Source organism: Mirounga leonina, unplaced genomic scaffold, assembly GCF_011800145.1.
Source record: "Mirounga leonina isolate KUSES-001 unplaced genomic scaffold, KU_Mleo_1.0 Mir_98, whole genome shotgun sequence".
Taxonomy (NCBI): Eukaryota; Metazoa; Chordata; class Mammalia; order Carnivora; family Phocidae; genus Mirounga; species Mirounga leonina.
In genome coordinates this window covers 6,915,985-6,927,670 of record NW_023270921.1, presented here as the reverse complement: position 1 = coordinate 6,927,670, position 11,686 = coordinate 6,915,985, and the positions used below count along the sequence as shown (strand labels likewise).

At 45.5% G+C, this 11,686-nt stretch overlaps 1 protein-coding gene across 4 annotated transcripts in view; it reads right to left on the bottom strand.

The window, feature by feature from the left end:
• LOC118006659 (proton-coupled amino acid transporter 1) overlaps positions 1 to 11,686 on the bottom strand; it is a 62,231-nt gene that overhangs the window by 18,461 nt on the left and 32,084 nt on the right. Inside the window, exon 11 of one of the 4 annotated variants that reach the window (XM_034999379.1) lies at positions 12 to 2,426. The exons of the other annotated variants lie outside the window; for them this stretch is intronic. Within the exon in view, the coding sequence (XP_034855270.1) occupies positions 2,155 to 2,426 (272 nt within the window). The 3' untranslated portion in view covers positions 12 to 2,154. Of the gene's footprint in view, positions 1 to 11; positions 2,427 to 11,686 lie in introns of those variants that run through there. 4 annotated transcript variants of the gene reach the window in all.

Sequence of the window (11,686 nt, the reverse complement as noted above, 5' to 3'; positions counted from 1 at the left end):
AATCACAGAAGCTGTGGGCAGGACACACATCTGATCCTTCTACTGGCCCATGCCTTCTCACTGCGAACAACTCTCAGGACTGCGGTGGAAAGACAGCTGGAGCCTGGGGCTTGCACAGAGAAGAGGACAATCCTTGAACCCACTTTGGTAACTTCTAGGCCAGAGGCTTCACAGGGAAGGGCCACTGCCACCTCCAGTTAGAGCCTCGGTCATATAAGCACCTGCTGGTGACCACAGAAAGGGTGGGTGAAAAGTATCATGCTCCTAAGGGAGACCAAATCACAACTGATCACATCTCTCTAACTTAATAAATTATGAGTAGGTTGGGAGTCACTGCAATGAGAACGTAGTTTTGGAAAAGAAGAGAAAGAAAAAGCTAGGGCTAGGATGTGTGTGTGTGGGAGGTTATGAGCTTTGGTGAAACACAGAAGAACAAGACCCCTGATGAATTTGTGCTACTCTCTAACTTGCAGGGTGAACTGCATCTCTAAGGAAGTAAGAGCTTGGGGACAGGAGTGGAGGACAGCACGCCCCTATTCCATGTGCATGAACACACATACACACACACACACACACACACAGAGCTCAGGGGATGGAGAGCTAATGAATGCCCTCCTGAAATAGTTCTCACACCAAGAGGGGAGAAGAGGCAGCCAAAACGAAGGCAATGCACCTTTCTCTGCTTTCTCTGCAGTTTGTTCCCAAATCTGAAGGCTGACCTTGAGGTGAGCCACCCCTGAGGCTATTTCTGACACTCAGGGAGGCATGCAGGGGAGGGATGGGGTCACAATTAGTGTTTAGAACACAGGGGACTGAAGTCCCTACCAAGTGGTTCCCTTTAGAAGTCTAGGTTGTGGAGGCAGCTTGGGGCAAGGCACTGCTGCTGCCCTGGCCTCGTTGACTGTAAACAACCAAGCACCACACATAGTGTCAGACCAGCTGCTTCTTAGTTCTATGAACTTAATTTCACACTCTCTGTGCACACTGGCCTCATCTTCTCACCCACGGCAAAGTGTGGGTGTCTTCCCGACATGCTGGCAACCGAATGCTACCGTGCCCTGTGCCTGTCAGGGGCTGAGGCTGAAAAACAGGCCTGAATGCACAAAGTGGCCCATTTTATAAGCCCCCCATGGACAGAAGCACATCCCACTCGGCCATCCTTTCCTCGGCCTCGTGCACTGGCAAACATATCCTGAGTCCTTCATATCTTCTCAATATGAAATCAGGCTGGTCAGTGGGAGGTAAAGTATACACCTCCCCACAGAGGTACACATTTAGGTGATCCTGATTAAAACCTTTGGGGTACTCAGCCAAGAATGCTGAGGACCTAAGCACACATTTCCTGGAGCAAGTTTCTTTTCAGCAGGAGAAGCCTAGTAAAAGTTTACTGAGGAAGGAACAACTCACAATAACCCCAGATCTAGAGACAGAGTCTAAAAACAAAAGCTGATTTTAAATAAAATATAAATATTTTCAATTTAGGCAGCACTTGATACCTTTCAGAAGCTAAAGCAACTAAGAATACAACATTGTGACCCATGCGAGGAATTCAGAGAAGGTGTTGCCGAGGGTCACAAGCCAGAGAGAGTAAAGATTAAAAGCTCCAGCTTTGGGGGCTGGTTTTAAACTAGTAGGTAGGTCCAGACATCTCCTGGAGACTTGAATAGGTAGGAGGATACTGAGGTAAAATATTTGGGAGAGGTCTGAGAAAGAGATAGGTCCAGCCTTATAAGGAGAGGGGGTTCCCACTCATTTAATCCAGGCCTGGGCCTGGAAAGGAGAAAACATGAGGTGGGGGATGCTAAGATTTTTAAATAAAGTGAGCTGTGCAACAGGAATAATTTGGGACAGAAAGGAGGGGGGCAGGTAAGGGAGACATGATGAGGGAAAAAAGTTTAAAAGTTCTAGGTTAAATTAAGTACAAATGAACAGGGATGGCACGGCCACTAAGAGGGACCTCTGCATATCTGCTACCCACTCTTTCCCCTGCCCTCAGCCCCACCTGGTCCAGGGTACCGAGGTATCAGGTAGAGGGGTTCCCTGACAGCAACCTTGCCTCTCCCCAGAGCCTGAACCCTACCAGAGGCTCTGGGGCCAGGTGCTGGGGAACACACAGGGGTGGGGTGGGCAGCTGTAGGGAATGCACCCAGATCGCTATACAAAGGCACCGGTGGAGTTGATGAAGATGGGAGCACTGCTTGGCTGGATCAGTTCGTAGAGGGCCTCATACGTCCCCACCACAAAGCCCACGAAGCCCAGGATGCTGATCAGGGCGTCCTTGGCGATGGTGAGGGGGCTCATGCCCTCCGAGTAGTAGGTGGTGATCTCCAGGAGGGGCGGAATGATGAGGGCCAGGGCACTGCTGCTCACGGACCCCACCAAGGAGATGACCAGGTCCAGGCGGGGAATGAGGATGGCCAAGATGCCTGCAGGAGAGAGGACATGTCTGTTCAAGACTGCCCAGAGCTGGAAGAGACCTCCTCACTGTTGAACAAATTTAGCTAAAGTGTCCTTCATCTCAAATGGAGAGCTCTGCAGGAACTCAGACATTATCCAGTCCAATCTCTCATTCCACAGATGAGAAAACAAATGCCCACAGGTGTGGAACAACCTGGTCTCACTGCAAGGTCGGCAGAACTGGGACTGGAACCCAGATCTCCTGGCTTTCAGCTTTTTCTGCTACAGGACATGACTTCCATCTTTCTGAAGCAAACGAACAAAATTACATTCCAGGGCAGTCTGGTCCCTACCAGGGGAGAGAGGCTGGAGCAGAAAAGGAGGTGGACTATTTCTGAGCGACTGGTCATTTTTGTACCACTGAGGGTACCTCCGTCACAAACATCTCTACTTAACTGACAAGGAACAAAACAGGGGGAAAAAGCCGTCCTGGAACGATACCACGGATAAACCCCATTTCACGGAGCATTTTCCTACAGGGCAAGTAGAAGCAATTCAGGGTGCAGGCTGACCTGAGGAGCCAGGCCCCACACAATGACTACATGCCTATGCCAGGACAATCAAGCGGCTCCCACACCTGAAATGTAGGCCCGGGCATATGAGAGCGACGTGGAAGTGACACAGAATGGCGGGCTGCATTAGGAAATCCGTGGGCTTCCACACCCCGGCCCCAAGTGCCCCGCCGTCCAACTACGGGGAGGAGGCTCCACTGACCGCACTTACTCCAGTGCCCACTGGTCCCACCGTGCCCATCGGACTCAGCCTTCCACTGGGGTTGCGGAATGAAAGCCAATGTTTCACAAGTTGACGGAGGATTATGGGCTCTGGAATTAGGCTCTTGTCTCTGAATCCTGGCTCTGGCTGAGTGACACTGGGGGAAGTTACAGCGCCCTTTTATTCCCTGGTTTTCTTGTTGGCAAAATGAGGATACAAATGACTCCTGAGTCACAGAGAGATCATGATGATGAAATGAGCTGACACAGGCACTTACCACAAGGCCTGGCATACAATAGGCTCCTAAGACAGTTCCTATCATCATTGCTAGTATATACATTGCTGCCCATGAAAAGTGCATCATTAACTCATTAGTAATCAAATGTATTTTGACGAATTATCTTCCCCCAGGCTCCAACTGGAGGTCCTCAGCATTGAGACTGGGATCCAGAGCATATATATCCCTGACCTCACTGATTCCCATCAGTTACGTCTTACATGGGAGCTTCTGTTCCAACTCCATTTCATAAAGCAATGTAGCCAAGTCATTCTGAGGAAGGCACCACAGTGGTGAGATTGCCAGAACACCTCAGTCCAAGGGTGCCAATCTTCCCTCAGGTCAATTTTACTCCTCTGATGGACTGCCTGCATTGATCACTGCTTCTTTGGCTGAGCTACAGATAAAAGGACTGGGTTGCATTTAGAAGCCAGGTTTTGTTGTTGTTGTTGTTGTTTTTAACTTTAAAAATAAAAAATTTTTTTAAATTTTATTTTATTATGTTATGTTAGTCGAAGCCAGGTTTTATGAGAAGCACTTGCTTTTAAACTGGAATAGCACTCCCTGCAGTAAGAGGAGAGGCAGGTGGGTCCAAGACTTACCAGGGGAGGGACAGATTCATCGCCTGTCTCACATTTATTCTGAAGCTATGTCAACTAAAATGAATTCAGTTCCTCATTCACACTGGCCACCTTTCAAGGATTTAACAGCTACCTATGCTTAACGGCTACCATCCTGGACAGCACAGACCCAGAGCACCTCCATCACGGCAGACCTTCAGTGTCTGGTAGACAGCACTGTGAGGCAGCCCCTCACTGGCTGAATCTGCCTCAGGTCCACGGATATATAACTTTACAACATTATTATCATCCCCAGAGAGGTTAAATGATAGAAAGTGACAGACCTGAGACTAGAATCCAGGGCCTCAAGCCCCTGGTATAGTCACATCACAGAGCTGACGATTAAGAAAAAATGCAGGGGCGCCTGGGTGGCTCAGTAGTTAAGCATCTGCCTTCGGCTCAGGTCATGATCCCAGGGTCCTGGGATCGAGTCCCACATCGGGCTCTCTGCTCAGCGGGGAGCCTGCTTCTCCCTCTCCCACTCCCCCTGCTTGTGTTCCCTCTCTCGCTGTGTTTCTCTCTGTCAAATAAATAAATAAAATCTTTAAAAAAAAATGCAAAATGATACCCGCAGGAGGGAGAAGAGGGGAGCTGGCTGATCAGCAGGAAGAGCCTGTCTGTGAAGAATGGGAGGAGTCAGATGGTGGGTTAACACTCACAGGGATACACCGCAATTGTTTAGCAGAGAACCGGTATACAACCAGCCCTGACTTCTCTCTGCTCTGCAAAGGAAGTAGGGCAAGGGTTTTGAAGCCTGATGACAAAAGGGAAAAGTGCTGCCCACTTTTCATGGGCAGCAATGTATATACTAGTATATATACTATATACAAGTACTAGTATATATACTATATACAAGGATACTGAGTCTCAGATCTGCCTCTGCCACGGTTTTACAGCCCCGGGGGCAATGCCTTCCTCTTTCCTTATTCTAGTGTCCAACCATAATGGCAAGTATCCATTAACACCTTCAGTGTTCTGAAGCCTTCAGAAAGTCCACAGAAAGTATAGGCTTTTAACTTGCCCTCCAAGTTAAAAATAGTCTGCTTCAGCCGTTAGCTCTTTCTAAATAGAGTTGGTGACCTCCCTCAGATCTTCAGGATTGAATTTGGAGGAAAGTTAAAAATATAGAAAGCTGATGACAAAATGATGGCTTTCTCATCATGGGCAACCGAATGCTCAACAAGAGTTGATCTGCTGTGTGACCCGGAAAAGGACACCTGCCCTCTCTGGGGCCTGGGTCTGCATCCGCCTACTGTCAACATCATAGTGATGGCTCCCATGGTTCCAATTCAAGGGAGTAGTGAGGTGGCAATGGCACCGAGGCAGCAATCAGAACTGAGCCCTAGGAGAAGCTGGTACAGGAAGGTGGCTAAGAGTGTGGGCTCTGGACTCAGAACCTGGGCTCTAATCTCAGCTCCACCACTAACCAGCCAGCTATTTAACCTACTGCTGAATAGGGATGGTCACATGAGATCATTCACATAAAGAACTTACAGCACTAAGTGCACAATGAATGCTTCATAAATGTGAGCTAATGCAACCACCAGTCCTAGCACAAATGAGCTCACCATTCGGAGCCTCAGCTCAGTCACCCATGAGGTCAGGTGACTGTACTAACTAACACTGGGTGGTCACTGAAGTCTCACCCAGCTCTGAAATGTTAAGGAACCACACAATGTAGGTTTAGTCACTTAGGAATGTGTTCTGGGGTATGTCCCTCAGCTCACTGTCAACTGGGAAGCACCATGTACTGCTCAACGGTGGCACAGCAGAGCAATGGGATTCCTCTCCGAGGACACATGGTTGTGCCAAAAACATAGCCTCCAGCCTGCCTGGTTTTGTGTCATTAAAGGGAGTGTGAATTAGTCTTCTGGTACCAGCCCCTAGTCTCCATGAATGCTACAGCCCACTCAAGAGAAGGGAGACCTTTATCAGAGACAATGAGCCCGAGGAGGAGAGAAGTCAGATGACCTGCCCAGGCCCTCCCGGCTCTGAGTCTGCCATCCCCCCTCTCTCCCTCCCATTAACCTGGAGGACATATGGTACTTCATGATACGACTTAAGTGAGGTCAGATGTGTTCAACTCTATGATAAGAATTAAGTGGAAACAGCAACAGAAGCTTATATGATCAGAATCTTTTCTCAGATTAGACAGAGATGTTCCACTTCATCATGACATTTTAAAAGCAATCTAAAAACTTGTCCTTGTTTTTACTATAAAGGACATACAAGATAAGCTTGCTTAACAAAAATATCTTTTAAAAGTGGCTAAACTTTTCTCTTAAAGCCAGGATCACAGGGCTGCAAAGGCCCTCTTCCTGTCGTAGCTGGACCAGACACCACAACTGAACCCCAAATAAAGCCTGACACTGGAGAAAGATAATGGGGGAGGGGTGGGGAGAAGGCAAGAATTGTGAGCCTCCCACTAATATGCTGGGGAAAGAGGAAGACAAGAGGACCCAACCAAATTAGCACAAATAGCCCCAAGGGCTCCAACAGCAGGGGTACCTGTTTTGCCCCCATGCAAAATGTGGCCAACTAGTTTTAGCTAATTCCAGAGAGAGAATCAGGTACTTAAGAAAGATATGGGAGCAACCAAAACCTCTTGTAGCATTAAATGTCTTTACTCTGAGTTAAAGCCCTCTAGAAAGAGAAAGAAGGTAGAGACCTCAGGAAGCAGCCAACCAGGAATATCCTGCCCCTACTCCCTCCCCGCTCCCTCACAAGAACACCCCATACAGAGAGGAAGACAGCACACTCCTAACTGGCAAGTCACCGCCATCTGCAGCAGCCTGGCCGTGGCATGTACAGCAATGGAGGACTGAGGACAACTCAGCTAGCCCATGTGATTAGTCAAGAGGGCCCCACTGGTGTTACAAAACATCTTCCCTTTGGGTTAAGAGACACTTAAAATATGATCTTTTTTTTTTTTTTTTAAAGATTTTATTTATTTATTCACGAGAGACAGAGAGAGAGAGAGAGAGAGAAGCAGAGGGAGAAACAGGCTCCCAAAGAGCAGGGAGCCCGATGTGGGACTCGATCCCAGGACCCTGGGATCATGACCTGAGCCGAAGGCAGACGCTTAACCATCTGAGCCACCCAGGCGCCCTAAAATATGATCTTTTAACTGCTGAAGCAACACAAGGCAAATGACCATGTTTAGAGAAGGAACTGATTGGGATTCTGGAGCCTGTGGTTTTAGATCAGCAACAGAAAAGCTGACTTATGCACTAGAGAAGAGAAAGCACTTAAGAGAACAAACACACACTTAGAGAAATATGTTGGACACCTACAGCCCTGTGTCCAGAAGCTCTTTCTGCTGTTTCACTGTGATTGATGCTGGTGAAGCCTACCTGTGTTACTCTAAAATGTCTAGAAATCTACCTTGAAAATTAACAACAGTCTTGAACACAATATATAATCTCACTTAGTGGGAGTATAAATTAAGAAGTACAAAAGCAAGGAAAACAACCTACATGTCCAACAGTAAAGGAGTAGCTTAGTAAATACAATATGCCAATATAATGGAATATTATGTGGCCGTGAAAATATTTATGAAGGATACGCATATTCATGATATAATATCAAATAAAAAGCAAAAGACAAAGTTCTGTGTATATTATGCAACGTGCAGCCATGAGGAGTAACACAGAAGATAAAACGCAAAAAAAAAAAAAAAATCATTTTGTTAAGTCAGTGGGATATTCAGAATTTCTTCTTTAGTAACCCCAGATCTAGACATTCTTGAAATGTTTTTACATTAGCTTTTTTTTTTTTTTAGCAATATTTTGGTAGAAATTTAAAATCAGGCTTGAAGCAGTTGTGTAGAATCACAGTTTAGACTTGAGAGAAGCCTTAGCAATCAGATACCCTGCACGTCTTACAGCTGAGGAACCTGAGGCCTCTCTCAGGAGGGTTCACAGGGGCCCATGGTGCACAGCTCATTAACACTGCTGCCCTCTGTCTCTGCAGCTGCAGGATGGAGAAGTGTGAGAGGCCAAAAGGTGCCGAGAAGCCACTCTGTTTGGACCTGGGAGCTTCATACTCGATTGGGTCTGGCTGTTTGGAATGTTCTACAACTATGCATTCCAGTCCAAACAGGCCTTTTAATTGATATTGTTTTATGTTATTGCATCTTCAACAATAGGTTTTTGAAATGTTCATACTTCACTGAAGTTAAGATGTTTCATGTGGCAAATGCCACAGAGAATTAACACAAACCCCTGAAGGACAGGTTAATGCCTCATGGAACCCGAAGAAACGACTCTTCCTATACCTCTGAACTCCCTATGGAGTCAGCCTCTTCCAGCTTCTCCTACACAAACTCTGCACACAGGTGACCTGCTAAGTGCAATTCAAACATATGGGCCGGAAATAAATACCATTCCATATGCAATCACAACAAAATGAGCACCATTCCCTGACACGCATATTCCCCTTTCCCCTCCTCTCCAACAGTCTGAATTAAGCACCAAAAAGTAGACACAGCAGTCTTTGGGTTTGTTCCCTTAAAGAGAGTGGTAAGAAAGGTAATTACAAATGGAAAAAAAAAAAAATTAGTCTGGACCAAATTCCCCTGTTCCCCTTGGGGGGTGGAGGGTGAGGAAGAGGAGGAAATGTTGGGAAAAAGGACAAGAAAACACCATAAATAGCAAAAAAACCAAACTGCTATTAAAATTATGGGTATAACTGAAAATAATCAGTTCTAGCAAAGTTCTAAAATCATATACCAATTAACCTTATGCAAAAAAGATCTGAAAGTACAGAAAAAAACAAAAACAAAATAAACTCACATAAATACATTTAAGTTGGTGCTACAGTAAAATGCCTCTCCTCAATCCCACAATCACTTCAAAGTCTCCAGGGAAGGTAAGAGAAACCCGAGTGCTCAGAGATGAAGAGGCCACATCATTTAATAGGCTGACTGTGCAATGCTAAGTCACAACAGATCACAGAAGGGGAAAATAACTGAGTAAGCTTGAAGATCAAAACCAGCTTGTATCCTCTGAGCGTCACACTCTTCAAGGGAGATGAAACCCCCAGACAGAGTCAGGAAAAGTGAAGCAAAAACCAAGAGACACCTAAGGATAGCATGAGGTCTGTGAATCAGAGACTGCTGGCTCCTGTGGGGCTCAGGGGAAAGAAACCTGGCAGGAAGTAAGACATATGCTACTGGAGGCTAAGCCAGGCTTGAGAAGAAAATGGGGCCAGGAGAGGAATCAGGCCCAGCATCACTGCCCCAGCTCTTTAAGCAGGAGTAAGTTGGTGTCTAGGCAGTTAGAGCACATTTTACCTAGACAGACTTACCTTTTCTAGAGGAATCACTTTGAAAAAAGCCAATTATCTGAATGAACTACCCCCACCCTTTCTTCCAGCGCCCTTTGGATTCCAGAATGGGAACACTGAAAGTTGTCATCATAAACACTGTACACATGAAATGTCTCTTCAACACTTGGAAATCCATCCACAGAGAAACATATATATCTGAGTCAAAGCATCGGGAGTTGCAGGCAGAAGACAGAAGCAAAATCAAGAGTACCTTAGCATATATTAAGGCAAATTACTGGAAAAGCAAGATACATCACATTCTTTCCTTCTCAGTTGCTCTGGGGCAATAGTGGCCTATGGGTAGCTCCGGGCACAGGATTAGCTGCTGAGTGGTCTTTTCCTATGGATTGGACTAGACAGGGCCAGAAGGTATGCAAAACAGAGGCTACATACAAGGACAAGTGAGATTCTTGATTGCCATCAACTTGCTGGAGTTGGCAAAACCAAGCAGTCCACCCTCTGCCTGGCTCCTACCCAGCCCCATCCTGTAATAAATCCTTAGATAGAATGCTGCCCAACATTAAATCAGAAGGTCCTGGGAAGGCATTAAGTTCCTTTGCTCTAGGGAGTTCCTTCCATACAAAGATCCAGGACACTACGCTTCACCCACATCCTTGAAGTACAATGAGAAAGAGAACTGCAGGTGCCTTGAAGAAATCTGTTCCAGGACAGGCATTAGTCCATTTCCTTGAGGAAGTTCATTTTGGGATAGGCACGAGTCTGTTCCTTGAGGAGATGCATTCTGGGATAGGCACTATTTAGTTCCCTTGAGGAGGTCCTACCTGGTATAGCCACCAGTCTGTCCTCTTGAAGAGGTCCATTCTGAGATAGGCACTAGGCTATTCCCTGAGGAGGTCCATTCTGGAATAGGCACTAAGCTATTTTCTGGAGAAGGACCATTCTAGGGTGAGGTACTAGTCTGTTCCCTTGAGGAAGTCCATTCTGGGAGAAGGACCATTCTAGGGTGAGGTACTAGTCTGTTCCCTTGAGGAAGTCCATTCTGAGATAGGCACTATTGCTTCCCCTGAGCAGGTCCTTCTATGACAGGCACTCGTTTGTTCCCTTAAGGAGGTTCATTCTGGGATGGGCACTAAGCTGTTCCCTCAAGAAGGTCCATTCTGGAATAGGCACTAACGAAGGCCTTTTTAGGATAGGCACTAGTTTATTCCCTGAGGAGGTTGTTTCTGGAATAGGCACTAGGCTGTCCCTTGAAGAAGTCCATTCTAGGATAAGCACTAAGCTATTCCCTTGAGGAGGTCCATCTGGGACAGGCACTAGTGTGTTTCCTTGAGGAGGCCCATCTGGGATAGGTATTAGTCCATTCCCTGGAAGAAGTCCATTCTTGGATGGGCACTCATCTGTTCCCTTGAAGAGGTTTATTCTGGGATAGGCACTAGTTTATTCCCCATGTCTAACCTCTACTGCCCTCCTCTTGCTATCAGTCAACCCATAAAGTCATTTCTGATTTTCCAGACTATGATCAAATGCTAGACAACTTTCACATCATTTATCCCTAAAATGCTCCATTCTGCTTCAATTTAAAAACCACAGAGACCTATCTTTATTCCAAAGATAGAGGCTTGGACTGGATAATTTAAGAAGTTCCCAGAGAAGTCTCAATATAATAAACCAAGACATTTCTTTTCCCAAAACAATACAATTTTTAAAAATAAAATAAAAAGCCAAACATAGCCAAAAAGTGAAATCTAGATTCCAGCACTTTAATCTGGAAAGCAGTTGCAAATTTAAATTGGATATTATAGATCAATTTATTCAGGGGTTCTCTATTCTATCAACTCACAGAAGCTACCAAAAAGAAAAAGAAAAAAAGAAAAATTTATTTTTATTTTAAAATGTATACTGGTTTCAACCAACAGCAAATAAAGTAACATCTTATGTCTTATCTCACACTCCTGGGTGTGTGGTCAGGGAGGAAGAATAAAACACAAAGTAAAAAATCAAACACCTAGGTTAATCCATACAGATTTTCTAAGAAACACATTTAGTATATGTCTAGTATAGTATCATGTAGGCTCAAAAATGAAATCTAAAGGAATAGATTGTCACACTGGGAAATGATTATTTGAAAACACCAATAAACATGCACCTGCTATCAAAGTAACCTACACTCATATGGATGAGTTAAATCGCTCTCTATAGACTTTTACCTTACTCTATCGCAAGGACATGGGATCGTAATTTTATATCTTTGCTCTGAATTATGACCATCACCATAGTATTTTATGCCGTATCTACAAATAAACCACTGTTCTCATTCCCACGTCCTTTA